This window comes from Heloderma suspectum, chromosome 1 (assembly GCF_057233095.1).
Source record: "Heloderma suspectum isolate Gila_16-S chromosome 1, 16-S_ref, whole genome shotgun sequence".
Classification (NCBI taxonomy): Eukaryota; Metazoa; Chordata; class Lepidosauria; order Squamata; family Helodermatidae; genus Heloderma; species Heloderma suspectum.
Window position 1 is genome coordinate 24,078,812 of NC_139458.1, and position 15,243 is coordinate 24,094,054.

Below are 15,243 nucleotides of genomic sequence, written 5' to 3' on the forward strand. Positions count from 1 at the left end.
CCAAGTTTAGTTGTGTCTGATGTCCCATGCTTGTGCTGCCATTCCCCCTTAGTAAACAGAACAGTAGTGATAATTTAAGGATGAGCCCAATGGGAACTGGTGAGCTGACAGCTGCCTCCGGACTTGTCCATTCCATAGTTGCTTTTATTTGACTCTGTAGTGACTTGTGCATTACTTTCCACTACTGGAACTGGCTAAGAACCATGAAGGTTAGGAAAACTCCATGCTCACAAGAGTTCTGAATGGAGGGGGAGGAGGACCACTCAGACTCACTATTCTCACCTGCTGTTGGGCCCTTCTCACAAGCATCAAAAGCCCCTCAATTAATGCAGTTATCGCAGACACCTTCTCAGGCGCAATCTTCCCAACAAGGCCAAAGCCAGGTTCTGGAGTGATGCTAAACTAGGTGTATTCATCGACCTCTGGATCAGTCCAGAGGCACAGGAGGCCCTACAGAGCGCCAGACACGACACTCTGTTGTCATGGTTTTCTAAGCAGATGACACTGCGGTGCTTTGCATGTAGCCCTGTGCAGCACAAGGAAAACCTGCACGGCTGAAGAACTTTAAGGAAATAACTACCCACAACAAGTACTCAGGGGCTGAGCCATGCGCCATGCCATTTTATGACAACTTGGTGACAATTCTGCTGGACAGGAGGGACATGACACCTGGTTATACCACTGGCAGCAGCATCCCCTTGTTGCATCCATCGGGAGTTAGACATCGCTCCTCAAAACCCAGCCTTTTGCCCACTGCGGATTCCTCCTCACCAACACCAGGGCCGTCAAGGAAAGTGTATGTTTCATAGAGAGAGGTTACCATGGGGAGGGACCCCTCTGTAGCACATCCACCCTTACAAATACACCTAAGCAGTGTCATGTCCTGTCGGAAACAGTCTCGTGACCGCTGGATCCTGCACCCCACCCCGAAAAAATGCTTTATGTGGAACCTGTCACAGACTTCGGTTGAAAGTTCTCCAGCAAAGACAGCTCTTGGAGTCCACTGCTATTGACCTTACAAGCTGCCACTTCTGCTTTGGGGAGTAGCAGCCCCACTTACTCCTCCAGTAGGAGCAGCCCAAGTGATAGTCATGGGGCATCAACAGCTCTCTCCAAAATGGAGGGTGCAGAATGTAAGCAGTCTGAAGCACCTTTCCAAGGACAATGCTATTAGAGATCGACATCCCTGATGATGCTGCCACAGATATTTATGGGTCCAGCATGCCAGATCCTGCTGTTCTCCCGAGGGTCCCTGTGCAGCAAATCCCAGGAACAGAAGCAGCAGCTTACGAGCCACACAATAGCAGATGTGCTATGTCTCCCATATGGGCACATCTCTGCTCAAGGAGGGGCTCGCACAGGAAAGTACAGTTCTCCCAAAGTTGGCTGAAGGGGGGGTGGGGTGGCAACATGCCACTGCTGTGACAGGACCTGGTTGGTCTGTTTGGTGAACAGAGTGACCCCCACCTTTTTCAGATTTCCATTGGGGACAGGAGAGCAGGAATTGGCAGCATATGAAGGAGAACCAGTTGAAAAGCAGCAGCAGCTACGAGTGGAGGAACGTAAAACTGCTCTGTGACAGGCCACCGCAGGAGATGAGCTGCTGACTAACACACAGAAAGCAGCACACTTAAGGAACAAATGCAAAACCGATCACATGCTGGAGACTTGGTCTGCATCACAGAAGTGTCAAGTGAATACACTTATGAACTTCCCAAGGAACTGGACACCAGGGAGATTGCCTCCTGTCTGTGTGTAGGCCATACATATAACTCAGACCATATACACTCCTGGAGAGTCAGTAGCTACTGTACTGTGCGAAAGCACGCATGTGTCAGATTGTACTTTTGAGCAGGCCATGGCGGACCAAACTGCTGTGATGGAAAGGCAAAGCAATGTTCTACAAATGTTAGCAGCAGCTGTTCCAGGACAGCAGGCTCAAGCCACTCACCATCACTGTCCTTATGCCCCCCACAGCAGCTCCCTCCTCCTCCTGCTCATGGTCAGTTTCAGCAGCATGCTTGGGTACCAGCAGTTAACATACAATCCTGCAACCCACAGCCACTTCAGCCTGTGGTTCCTGATGTGTGCTTCCCAGAGCCACTGCTTATAGAACCTGGATGAAATGAAGACCAAACTGCCAGATATCTATAGTGTTTTCAGCTCTGGCCAGTTTGTTGCTCACAACCAAGTAGACTCTGGTAGAAGTGGAATAATACGTTTAGACTAAGCATATGAAAAAAGCCATAATCAAAGTCATACCACGGATGATAGGGCTGAAAGAGAATCCTTTAGGCACTGGGAGCTCTGATGGCTGAGCTTGTTAGTGACAACAGATCAGTAACAAACTTCTTGTGACCATTGTAAACAATAATTCCAAATTAATTTCTTGCAAAGAGTGTGGGAATTGAGATTTAGCTCCAAAGCATTTGGCAATCTATTCATGGAATCAGGTCAAACTTGAAGTTACTGTCATCAGGATCATTGCAGACAAAGAAGTTGTTAGTTGTACAGAGGATTGGTAAAAATCTGTACAATTTGTATTGGTAAAGAATGACTTGTTAATAAGAGCAGTATGTTACTTAAACCACAGAAAAACACATCTGCATGCATTTGGTATACCAGCCAAGAAGAATACCAATAAGAGCACTACCCTGGTACATGAAGGAGACTTCAGTATTTCAAGACGAACTGAATCATGACCAGAGTACTGAAAAATTCTTCAAACATGAAAATCTGCTGTTTTATCCTTTGCTGTTCAGCAATGGGCAAAATATGCAGGTGGACAAGAAGCCAGACTTCGTACTACTTTTACAGACAACACATGACCAGAATCAGCATAATGTCTCAGGTTCCTGCTGCAATGCCATAGTGTCTGATGGAGCGATACCTACTAACCTTTTGAGGCTATGTATCACAAATACATTCATGGATTATTACTTTCGCACTTTCCAACCTTGTATCTGCAAATACATTGTGGAAATGCCTCCTCGAATTATCTGGGATAGATACATCTCTGCAACTATTAAGGACCTGCAATGGAGCAAACAGATCCTGTAATCAGGAAGCAAGTGCTTCCAGACTATGCTATTCCTTTTTATGAGGGATTTCACAGATAAAGGGGAGCTAATTTGGCCACTTGGGATCTTTACTGTATACATTATAATCATTCAGATGGTAACTACTGTGGATGATTGCATCCAAGGTAGCAAGAATGCTTAAACTCCACAGACTAGTGCGACTTTTATGGGTCATGGAGAAGCAAAACACTGAACAATTCTTCACTTGAGGGACGAGCTAGAAAACAGTTTTAAAATATTCTTATATACAGTGGATACCAATGCAATTGTCCTATCCCCAGCCTATTTTCTTATGTCAGAAACTGGTCCACATAAATTGTGGATAACGTTTGGAATGGGTAGAAAACAGTTACTGCTGAAAAAGGAATGTCTGAAGCTTTGGTAGGATTTCATGCCTTCACAGGGTGCTAAAACATTTCAATGTTCAATGAAAAAGAAAATAATCATGGAAAACTTAGGTGGACCACAAGAAGCATTAGCAATGTTAATGAGGCAAGACAATAACAGTTTAAAATAAAACATCCACTCTGAAGTCTAGCAACCACAAATATGGCATTAAAACAACAAAACTGTGAGTGGCCTCCCAGAATGGGCATACTTGCAGCAGCACCACCAGATAAATACAGTGTTGTGTCCCTTCTCCCACTAAGAGGGATGTTGTGGCAAACTGATAAAAACTTCTAGAGATATGTGATACCACTGCAAGTTCTTGAACTGTGTTCGCAAATAAGAATGTCCAACAAAAAGTTGTGGTTGCAAGCTATCAAGTCTACCTTGTAAAGTGATGTGTGCAAAAAATATGTGTTGAATTTATTTGTGCATCTGTTATTTTTGGTAAAACACAAATTTATGTTCATGATAGAAATGCTTCATGATTTTTTAAACTGAAAGTCTTTAGTGAACGTGTTTTTAGAAATTGCCTATTATATCCTAATATAACACGCAACATGTTACATATAGGCCTGGTTTAAACAATTGTTCCAGGATTCATAAAACATTGGGCACTGGGGCTGAGTGCTCCTTCCCTGGACCTTCCACTCTCCCATCATTTCCTGTTATGTTCAATGTGATTCTGGCTTATTTGCTTTATTTTCCTGGCTTGTTCATTGACATTAAGCCAGAGTTCCCCAGTTTGGACATAACAGGGAATCCTGGTGTAATACAAGCCAGGATCTTTATATCAGAGCCAGCATGCTTGGCAGTGACTTCATAAAACCATGGTTTACAAAATCTGGAATGATCATGTAAGTCTTGTAAGTTAATGCCTTTAACTTACAAGGGTTCTTCTACAACCAAAAATTATCTACTTAAGTGTGTTTGTATATATTTATGTTATTTTAGCTTCAGTTTACTAACTGTATGTTGTGTATATTTACACACATAATTATATTATTTTAATGTACATATAAACCTGCTTTTGATTTACCCATGATTTTAATGCTCATGAATAGATCCCTTAAAATCCACAGAAACGATGTATGCTTTGTCATAGATGATACAGAATGGTTTAAATACAATAGAAAAAACCCCAAAGAGCCTTTTTAAAAAGCAAGGAATGGGTGCATTTTTTTTCAAGATGGCTTCACTTCTGAAATGGAAAGTAACTAATATCTACAATCCTACAAAAGGGGATCTTCTTATTGGAATTTAAGTCAAGAATTGCTTTACCACCTACCTAGTTGTGGATTTATAATCTGATACATGCAAGAAATGAAGAACAAGCCAGGGGGACTCACACATGAATGAGAATATTGAGTCAAGAAAGCCAGGTGGCTGTGAGGAAGCTGGTATGGTAAAGGTTGCTGGTAAGGAATATTTGCCTAAAGATAAATGATGGCTGCCTTTCTTCATAATATGTGAATATGATGCATTCTATTGAGTTAAGCACCTTACAGCTTATCATATACTCTTAAATGTTCCATTGAGTTCAATGGGACTTACTCTCAGGTAAGGATATATAGGATTGCAGTCTTAATCATTAGAAGTTGAGGGCCAAAACCAGCATGGAATTGAAAAGCTACCTAAAGAGCACAGGATTCCCCATATTAAAAGCAATCTCCTATGAATCAATTTGCATTTTGCACATACTGGCTGCAATCCCAGAGATGGATTACATGCACACAGAAGTGGCAGTCCCCTGCTGCTAACAGCAAGTGAGTCTCACATACTTCTGGAGCTCTCTCTGCTGTAGCTGTCTCCTGGAATTCCATGTTGATAAATGAATCATGGCCACTGTCTGCATATATACTGACATACTGTACCTACTTAGCTAGTCACTGTCATTGGTTGAAAATCCAATTCTAGCGCTGAAGTCACATTTTACCTTTCCTTCGCTCATATAGAATGGGAAATTAAGGATAGCAATTCACATAGCCTTCCATTTTCAGGGTCTTGACCAAAAGATAAATACTCAACTGTTTCAATAAGGAGAGTTGAGTAACAAATGTAAAGAATGGAGTAGCAAGCTACCTGCCCTTGTTCTGAGATTACAATGCAAGGCAGCTTCAAAAGCAGTTAGGGCAGAGGCTCTGTTGACAAGGAATCTGTCATTAATAATTTGGGAACATGGCTCCCTCTAGGTCTTATTTATTTATTTATTTATTTATTTCATTTCTATACCGCCCAATAGCCGAAGCTCTTTGGGCGGTTTATCAATTTTGATAAATTGCCTTTAAAAAAAAAAAAAAATTAATTTTAAATTTTGCCCATTTCTCTGGGCGGTCTTATCAATTTCCTCAATAAAGCTACTGGTAAGGTGAAGAAAGGTGGCTGCAAATAAGGGAAACTAGCTAAGAAATTTCTCAGCCAAGCCTGAAAACGCCAACACCTCTCCTGCTTGTCTGAGATCTCTGCATTTAGGCCATGTGTACAAGGGTTTTTTTGCTGAAAGTGGCTGGAATCACATCTTTTGATCTACGGTGCTTCCAGGTAGTTGCTTCCCAAAGCAATCATAGTGTTTTTGTAAGCGATATTTGAACTGAATGAGATCATCAAACACCTACAAGTTAGAGGGAGACTGCGCTGATCCTTGTTCTGTTCTGTCCAAACCAACCAACAGAAATGGCATGGGTGGCATGCTAGTGGTCACTCCAACATGCAAAGGCATTTTGTATTTCTTCAGCAACGCTCCAGTTGCTTCAGATGCTTACCACTTCTATGTGTACTGTCCAAAGTCATGTGATCCCAGCAGCAAGGCTGCTGAAGATTGCATAACAGAATGAGTTTATGGTAAAGTATTATAAATTACAAAGTTGGGCTGGTAGGATATGGCTTTGGCAGAAGAGCTCTAGAAAACAATGCAGACCAGAAGAAAAGATTTTTCTACGGCTGCTTGCTACCACTGTAGTGCCAATATCTAAAAATAGCAATGTTTATGTGGAACAAATAATGCTCAGTTGAGCTATCCTGTGAGTAAAGTAATGCTATTATATAGACTTCTTAAAATGATCAGGGATGATGCAACAACCCCTCCCCCGCCCAGTTTAAGCAGCAACATATAGCAAACAAAATAGATGGCTTTAAAATATTACCGCATCCAGTTTTATACCACACCCACTATGTTCTCATTCTCCAAGAAAGCAATTGCATCCTGTTCTCAACTACTTACACACCCACAATCACATGGATAAACAGAGGTGTGAACAAGGCTGCACAAGGACACAGTTACAGCAATTCCCATGATCATGGTGGCTGGAAAAAGGACTGCAATGTTGGCAGAAATCATGGCCAACTGTCTCTGTATACAGCCTAGTTCACTCTTACATTTCTCTTTACCATCACAGGCATGTGTATACATGAGAATAGGTTGCAGAAGCTTGCATTAAAAAGTCTTATGAAGAAGCCTTTAGAGTTAACATTCCTGACTGCAGCCATTTCAGATCTTTTAAAAATAAATCTCAATAATCTCCTTCTCCTGTGCTTTTTAATTTCCTTGAAGGCTTTAAATCTGTATATCCATGTTAAGTTTATCAGTTTGCCTGACAGCTGAAAGAGTCTTTTCTGTGATATGTTTCACAGATGCTAGCTTAGAAGAATCCAACAGTGCTGCCCAAATAAAATCAAAACACAAAAAGAAAAAAAAAAGAAAAACCACCCAGTACCAATAGGTATCAATTTAATTCCTAAAAACTGTTTATGGGATAACTTTTTTTTTTTTTTTTTACATCAACACAAGCATGCAGGTCCTCTCCCCACCCCGTAACTGCTAAGTATTCCCTCATACGATTATGAGAACATCTGGAGGGATGGTACATTGCTACAAACCTCTGTGCTTTGAATTCTTGATATTAATGTGGCAACTCAATTTTGACCCTATGCATGCAATTCACAAAAAAGAACTCCATATCTTCACTTGATTCCATGAAAAGTGGTGAACAACAAACTAGTATTTTCTTAAAGCCAAGAACAAATAATTCTACTAGCTACCTTTTGGTTCCTTCCTGTTAGGGAAACTATCAGAAATATATTATTAGGCAAGGAATCTGGCAGTTCAAAATAAAACAGCCTCCTGATCTGGGCCTACTGCTGCCTCAATTAAGGAAGCCCCTCATAATTAATACTCTGCTGCCCCAAAGATAAACTTTAAAATGTAAAGTTAAAAATTTGCCCTCAAACAAAGAAGAAAAAATTTATCATGGACCTTACACCCACTCAGAATTCATTTGGATAGCTCTATCTATTGGATAGCTCTTTGGACTGTTGTGAGTAGGGTCTAGGGTAAGTTACACAGAAGGCTACGTAATGATAACTGCAGATTCATAAGAGGTGATGCAGTTGTGACAACCAAGATTTCCACTGGACACGTACAAGACTCTTGTAGACGAATGACAAAAATCTGAGACCAAAACTAGATATGACAGCAACTGCACAGCTGCCACCAAGAGCTTCAGCCTTGCATTTCCTCCTCTCCCCCCAGTAATGTTCAGTAACAAAAAACATACAAGGAAGCATTACTGGGCTGTGAGTTTCCCCATCCATGCTCCACTTAATTAGCTGCTGCTTCTGGTGTCAGGAAAACTCACTGCATCATGACATCCCATATTTGTTATACTAGACATTGCTGAGAAAGGGGAGATGACACAGGATCACTACTTTTGGAATCAGCCAAGCAGCTCCTGCTGTACACATTCTGGCCTAACAAAATATAAATCCTGGGGTGCAACCTTGGCTAGGAATCCATTTTTGTTTGAACCTAAAATTACACAGCTTCATGGTGTACGCATAAGTTGTTCAAGATGTTTGAAATACATTATCCATGTCACCGCTGATTTCAGATATAGAGAAAGCGATGTAAAAATAAGTTAAATTCAAATACAGTGAATTTATACAATGAATGATATACAGTGATTTATATAGGTGCCTATAAATAAAGAATTTGTGGGATGCTGCCACTTGTGTTCTCCCTGTTCTTTGAACACAGGACAGTCTCTCATTTTCACAATCTGGCATTTTTCACAAGCGCCTGAAAAAAACAACATATGCTAGTACATTTCCAGACATAGAGGTCTAAGATTATACTTTCAAAAATTAGTCAGAAGTATGTAAGACAGACTCAGCTGGGGGGCACTTAGACCCAAGGAAAAATGGGTGCTTAGACAGTTCCACCCATTTTGCTAGACAGAACATCCACCTGCTGCTTTTAAAAAAACCCCCTCAGTTCTTTGCATCCTCCAGGCATTAAAACCAATTGAATGGATATATGCTTTAGCAGCTATTGCTGATTAGAAGCACGAGCTGCTGTTAAGGAGGCTGACTGAAACCAGCTTCTATACTGAGCCTTTGGCCCACTTGATTGCACTTCCTCATAAACGTGCGTGTGTAGGTAGTGCAGATTCTATTGCTTTGGGAGCATCCAAGTGTATGGTTTTTATAAATCCCAATGTTTTCCACCCATTGGAACTAGTGCTGAGAGATGCTTGTAAAACTCTGCACTGTATATCACACAGAACAGACAGTGGCAAGGAATTCTTAAGGTCTTTACATGTGACATCTTTAGTCCTTACTGACATTTCAGAATGTGAATTGTATATTTGCATAGAATGAGACACAATTTCATACTGGAGACCCTGTTCCTCCCCCTCTTAGACCCACACACACACTCACACCGTATGCTGATAATTTTATACACAGCACAGACTGAGAGCCTGGTTAAAAATGTTGACGATAGAATATTAAATCTGTACCTGCATTATCTTCTCACATTCCAACATTGTACAATCATTCTGCCAATATATCATGTACTGAAACACTTGAGTGTTCAGTTCTCATGATTTCAAGCAACAATCTCTGCTATGGATGCGAACCATGACATATGTTCAGTCACATCTCTGTCAACACTCCAGTTTCTCTTATCCTACTCTCCACAGCAACAGAGGAGATTTTGTCTGTACAGCTCCTTCTGTTTGTAAATCAATGGCAAAAAATTCGCAGAAAAAAAACAAAACGAAGCACAATATACTCTTCTTTTGTAACGTTTTCTTGCAGGTACACACTGGAAAGAAAGTTATGCATGCTTCCCTTTCACAACAGCTATTTTACAAAGGAAGTATACTTTTATCTCAGAAACCAGGAATCATTTGTTTCTTGATCCTTAAAGTATGAACTTAAAAAAAAATAACCTATATATGCAATTTTGACGAAGGCAGAATTTACAAGTGAAATACAACATATTTCTAAACATAGGGCTCTCCAACACTCACAGAGGTCCCTGTGAATTAATAAGCAGCTGCCACAGGAAGAACACTTTTCTCCAATATGCATAGTAGAGGATAGTCTAACCACATGCCACACACCAGTGGATAGAGCTGGTCAGAAATAGCTATGAGTTCTAAGCCCTGCTCACAGACATGCCTACCCTGCCCCACTGAGCTGGTTTTGGTTTGACTAACAATAAATTTGGATGTCTGCAGTGCTAGCAAGTTATGCTGACAACAATGCAGGGCTTGTTGCACCTATGCCACTAGCATATAGAACATGGCTGGCACATAACACCACATCAAAATCCTTGAAATATTTGCCTACATTCCCAGAGTAGCTGGCCACTTTTAAAACTTTAGGACTTTTAAAAGTGATTGTTGATGCTTTTAAATAAAGAAAATAATAACTGAAAACCCTGATTAACTAGTTCAGTTACAGATTTGACACAGTGCTAAAGAATGCTTTAACAGTACCAGAAAGATTACTTTTATTAAAACACCGTAACAGTGATACAGTCATTAGTATGCTGAAATTAGTATTTCAGCACACACAAATGAAAAATCCAAACTCACCACAGATGTTAACCTTAAAACTTAAAAATGAGACAAACTATGATTTTATATTAATGACTGAGTAGTGATACTACTGATGAGAATATATCTCTGCTATATAAATAACATATAACTTGGACATCTAAGAACATGGCTGTAGAAGGGACTTTATTCAACACTCTTAACTATTCAGATGGAATGTAAAATTTACTCTCAAGATTCTATGAAACTAAAGTAAAATAGAAAGACATATAGCTACATCACAGATGGTGCTTAAATGATATTCAAGGATGCACAACTAATAGTTGACTGTTTAGGACAAGAAAGATGTACAAGTAAGAAAGATGTACAAGTCTCAGGGTGTCCATTTTTTAAAATCAAGAAGTGTTTGGCAGAATTTTAAGTAGTATAGTATATTCCTCACTGCAAGGCCAAAAGCTATTTATAGAGAACATGAATGGCGGAAGGAACTGATACCATGGCATTTACTAAGTATTTGCAAATGTGGCAAAAATAATAAAGATAATAATCCTGAATAATAATCTTAGTTTTTATATACAGCTTTTCCTAAAGTGGAAAACTTTGTTTTCTACCTAATGTGCATGATCCCAGTTAGGTAGGTCAGTGATATTATTCCTTTATTTCAGATGTTGCAGTGGGAGAATTGATAGATAGCAGTTTGCCTAAGGCTCATAGCCAATATGTTTACAACCACTATGTCACAAAATAGGGGATTTCCCAGCTCACCACTGAATTTCTTAACCATACAGGTCTTCTGACTGAAGAGGAAATTGCTGAGGAACAAAGATTTTATTGAACATTAAGTACTTCACATTACTACTTCTTACAAAATGAGGCCATTGAGAAACTTCACTTGTAGAAGTTTGTACCTGAGAAGTTATTGATGATTTCAAGAGAGATGGAAAAAGCTCTGACGAATGTATACCAGTGAAGGAAATCTTAATTTTATAGAACTTCAGCATAATAATTTCTCACAGATAGCAACATGTTTATTTTATAACACTTACCTCGATGTCCAGGTTATCTTGCACATCTTTGCTACTTTTCCCACTTTTTCCTGCTTTTGGAGGTTCCTGAAATTTACAGAGATATGTAAGTTTCAGCAGAAACAGAAACACAGTACAATTTTGGTTATGACCCCCCTTTTTTTAGTAAACTGAAACACATGCCTTCTATAACAGATAAAAATTAAGCCTAAACTCATCAAGAAGTATAATTTTAAAACCAAGGGAAATAACCCCAATACATGTCAAAGCAAGCATGCAATAGTTTTAAAATATCAAAGGAAGAGGTCAGAAAGAAGAGAGGGAATAAGAAGGAACAAGAATCAGTTAAATAAGGTTGAAGCAAGTACTACAGAAATCAGGCAATGCTTTCTGATTTGTAAGAACAGTTTAGGAATCTGGAGAGAGTCACTGGGGTCTGAGAAATCTTTTTCCCTGGAGAATTTTAAAAGGCAGCTGGATGGCCACAGCTGGTATAGCTGAAGCCTAGGGAATCCTTGGTAGCAGAATTGTAACAGGTGATCTATGACATCACTATGATTCTGAGAACTAGTTCATGCTTTCGGCCCACTTGTAAGTCCTACTTGTGTTCATATCAAAGGCTCTCTACATGCAGTGGAGAGGACATGCAAATTCAAGGGTGCTTCCAGACAAGACTTTTATAGCACCCTTGCCCTCCATCATTCATGGAATGTTATGGGGGGTCCAGATGATGACATCTTCCACTCATAACCATCTTGTGTTTTCCCACCATTTCTTCCATTTTTCTTACCACAGAAAATCCGTTAAAGAAAAGACGGAAATGCTGCACAATGCCTTCTGGTTGTCTCTGTCTGGAAGCACCCCAAGGCTCACTCCCTAGTGTGTAGGGCATACAAACAGCACCAAATGGGGGAACCAGACCAAGACATGGCTTACAATGCCATACTATGTTTTTTCTAGCACTTCAGAACTCAGCTGACAACTAGAACCCAGGCTACCAGCTATCACACCATGCCCAGCTTCTTGTCCTGAAAAAAGGAGATGTTCGCTAGGTATTTCTTTCTTGGACCGAAAAAACAGGCTGCAGCAGGCCAGTTTGGACATCATATGGATGTATAAAAGACATAAAACATAAAGTGCAACAAACATGCTCAAATTCTGAACAGATGTGGAGATGCTGCATGGAGTTCAGCACTCCAGGAAGCTTGTTAAGTGGAAGAGGATACTTTTTATTTTAGGGTTAGCACTAAAACAGACTCCTTGGAATGCCTGTAAGAGGCCAGGCCTCTGCCTCAGTTACTTGGTCAAGTAGGAGACAAAGGCTGCAACCCTTAACAGGCATACAGCTGGATTCTATGTATGTTTATGCAAAGTAAGTTTCATTGAGCATAGGCTTACTCCCAAGTACACGTGCATAGGTTTGCAGCATTACTTAGAATTATGCCTAACTGTTGCTTACTTCACCGTGGGTGGGCCTGTATCAAGATGCATATATGATTTCCTACCTGAACAGGAGACAGCATGTTAAACCTTAACACTTGCTTTATTTGCTTGCTGACAGTTTTACGGATACATGACCAAGTCAAACCCAGAAAAATGGTAAGAGTATCTGGAAGTGGGTGGTACATGCCCTATTTAATTTTTTTAATGGCATTGATTCCACCATGTCAACTCTGTTGGGAGTGTTTTTCACAATGACCTTAGTCATGCTACCCTTTGACAGAAGACACTCCACCACCACCCCTCCTAATATGGCACTCACAAGCATGCACTATCGTCCAAAAAAACAACCCACAAACCCACCACTCTTGAGCAGAGAACCCTTGATCCATCCAGAAACAGCCTCAAAGCAACTACCTCCAGAGGGGGTAGCCGCATTACATCTGTTGCAACAAAAAGAATCTTGTGGCACCGGAAAAGGACTAGCAGATTTAAAGCTTAAGCCACAATAAATCTATTAGTCCTTAAGAGCCACAAGACTCTTAGTTGATCTCTCCCCTTCCCTCCTCAAAGTACAACCTCGTGCCTCTTGCCCTTTGTCACCCTGACGAAGAGGGGTGTGTGTGTGTGTCTGCACGCGTGCGTTACCACCTCAAGTACTGCAGGTGGGAAGACGTCACTCCCAGGAGTAACACCCAGCGTGAGTCCGAGCGTGCATCTCTTTGGGCCCCCCGCCCTCCAGGCGCCCTCCTGGTTGCAGCGCCCATCGCCCCGGGAGCCCACACCGCCCCCTCTGCCCTCTCTCTCTCACAGCCCCCTCCCCAAATTCGCTTCCCAGCCCTCACGGGCCTGCCTCCGCCCAGGCAACTGGACCCCTCCCCGGGGCCTGCTCCTGCCTGGGACTACTTCACCCGCCGCCGCCTTCTCTCGGGCCTGACCTGACTCTTCTCCTTCTTGTTTTTATTCGGCATGGCCGATCGGCTGGGTGGCTGGGGGCCCGCCAGGCCGGAGAGTCGCAGCCTCCCACGGGGGACGGTGGCGGGAGCGGCGGCGGCCCCGTTGCCTCTCTGCCTTCCTTTCCCCCTCTCCTCCTCCTCCTCCTCCTCCAGCTGCTGCTACTCCCACTCCAGCGGCCGGCCAGCCAGCCGGCTTGCCTCCCGCGCTCGCTGGCTCCCGCCCTCGGACCCCGCCCAGGACGCTGCCCTCTCCCCCGCCCGACTCCCAGGAGCGAAGCCGGAGGACGAGGAGGGAACTGAGGCAGCCTCCGCCGGCAGCTCTCGCCGCTTCACGGCGGGGCCAAGAGGCCGCCTCTCCATTGGCTCGTCCGCGTCACGTGGCGCCAACGTTCTCCGTCCTCCTCGCCCCCTTCCACGTCTCCTCCCCCGCAGCCGGCGGGAGAGGCTCGGAGGGCGCCGCCGCCTCCTTCCCCGCGCGCAGAAATGCGCCGAGGTGGAGGTCGGCGGCCGGGGGCTCGCCGCGCCCGCTTCCCTCTCTAAGGGAGGAGAAAGGGGCGGAGACAGCCCACCGCCCGAAGCCGAGCGCTTAGGGCAGTCTTTCCCCGGCCTGACGCCCTCCCGGTGTGTTGGACTACAACCCCTATCATCCCCACCCAGCACGCTGTTTGTTCTTCTGGGGCCCCGCCGTGGTGGTGGCTGGAAGCTGGGGGGCGGGGCGGAGAGCAGGGTCTGAAACACCCCAGGGTGCTGGCTGGGGATAATGGGAGCTGTCGTGCAAGGCATCTGGACAGCACCGGGTTGGGGGAAGGCTGCCTCAGGGAGTCTTGGCGGCCTTCAAGCACTGAAGGAGGAGAGGAAAAGAGACGAGTCTGAAAGGCTCCACGCCATCCCACCGGCCTCGGTGCTGTTTCTCGTGAAATCTTGATACGAAACCTATACAATCTTTGTAAAGGTGTGGGAGAGCGTTTCGGATTCTCCCGAAAAGACGCTCCGCTATTGATAACCTCGTGAGCAACACACTTTGAAACGGGCACACACTTCACAAGTAGTGTTTTAGTCGTGCTACATATGTTAATGGGGTCACCATTGCGATGTCGCTATTAACGATTTTGTGAACGGCAACTGGTAGCGGTCGCTGTCGGAGTCCTTTGCATTTCGGTTCCCTCTTGACACCACAGTTTACATCTCCAAGGCCCCGCTGCCCATAGCATGTATACATAAATCTGCCAATTTGAGGTCAACGCTTCATGCATCTGGTGAAGTGGCCTTGGGTTATGTAGTCCACAAAAACTTAGGCCGGAATACATCTGTTGTACGGCCAAAATAACAAATATACGAGCATATTTTAGCTTAAAGCACTTACTGCCGGTAACTAGGCCTTAGGAGAGGTATTCCAATCTTTTAGAATGGGGGAAAGCATGGGCAAAACCTAGGAAATCACCAAATGATAACTGAGGCCATGAGGTCAGGGGAAGGAGCATGGCTGTCTAGGGAACTGCAGAGGGCTGTATTG

The 15,243-nt window shown here is 43.0% G+C and overlaps 1 protein-coding gene across 4 annotated transcripts in view; it reads right to left on the bottom strand.

Moving 5' to 3' along the window:
• PPP2R5C (protein phosphatase 2 regulatory subunit B'gamma) overlaps positions 1 to 14,265 on the bottom strand; it is a 117,489-nt gene extending 103,224 nt beyond the window's left edge. For 2 of the 4 annotated variants that reach the window (XM_084838655.1, XM_084838631.1), the window contains exons 1-2: positions 13,713 to 14,066; positions 11,356 to 11,421 (exon numbers count right to left, since the gene is read on the bottom strand). In XM_084838655.1, the coding sequence (XP_084694781.1) occupies positions 11,356 to 11,421; positions 13,713 to 13,745 (99 nt within the window). In that variant the 5' untranslated portion in view covers positions 13,746 to 14,066. Of the gene's footprint in view, positions 1 to 11,355; positions 11,422 to 13,712 lie in introns of all 4 variants that reach the window. The other 2 variants (XM_084838640.1, XM_084838624.1) reach the window with 2 other exon arrangements.
• Positions 14,266 to 15,243: the final 978 nt, after the last annotated feature.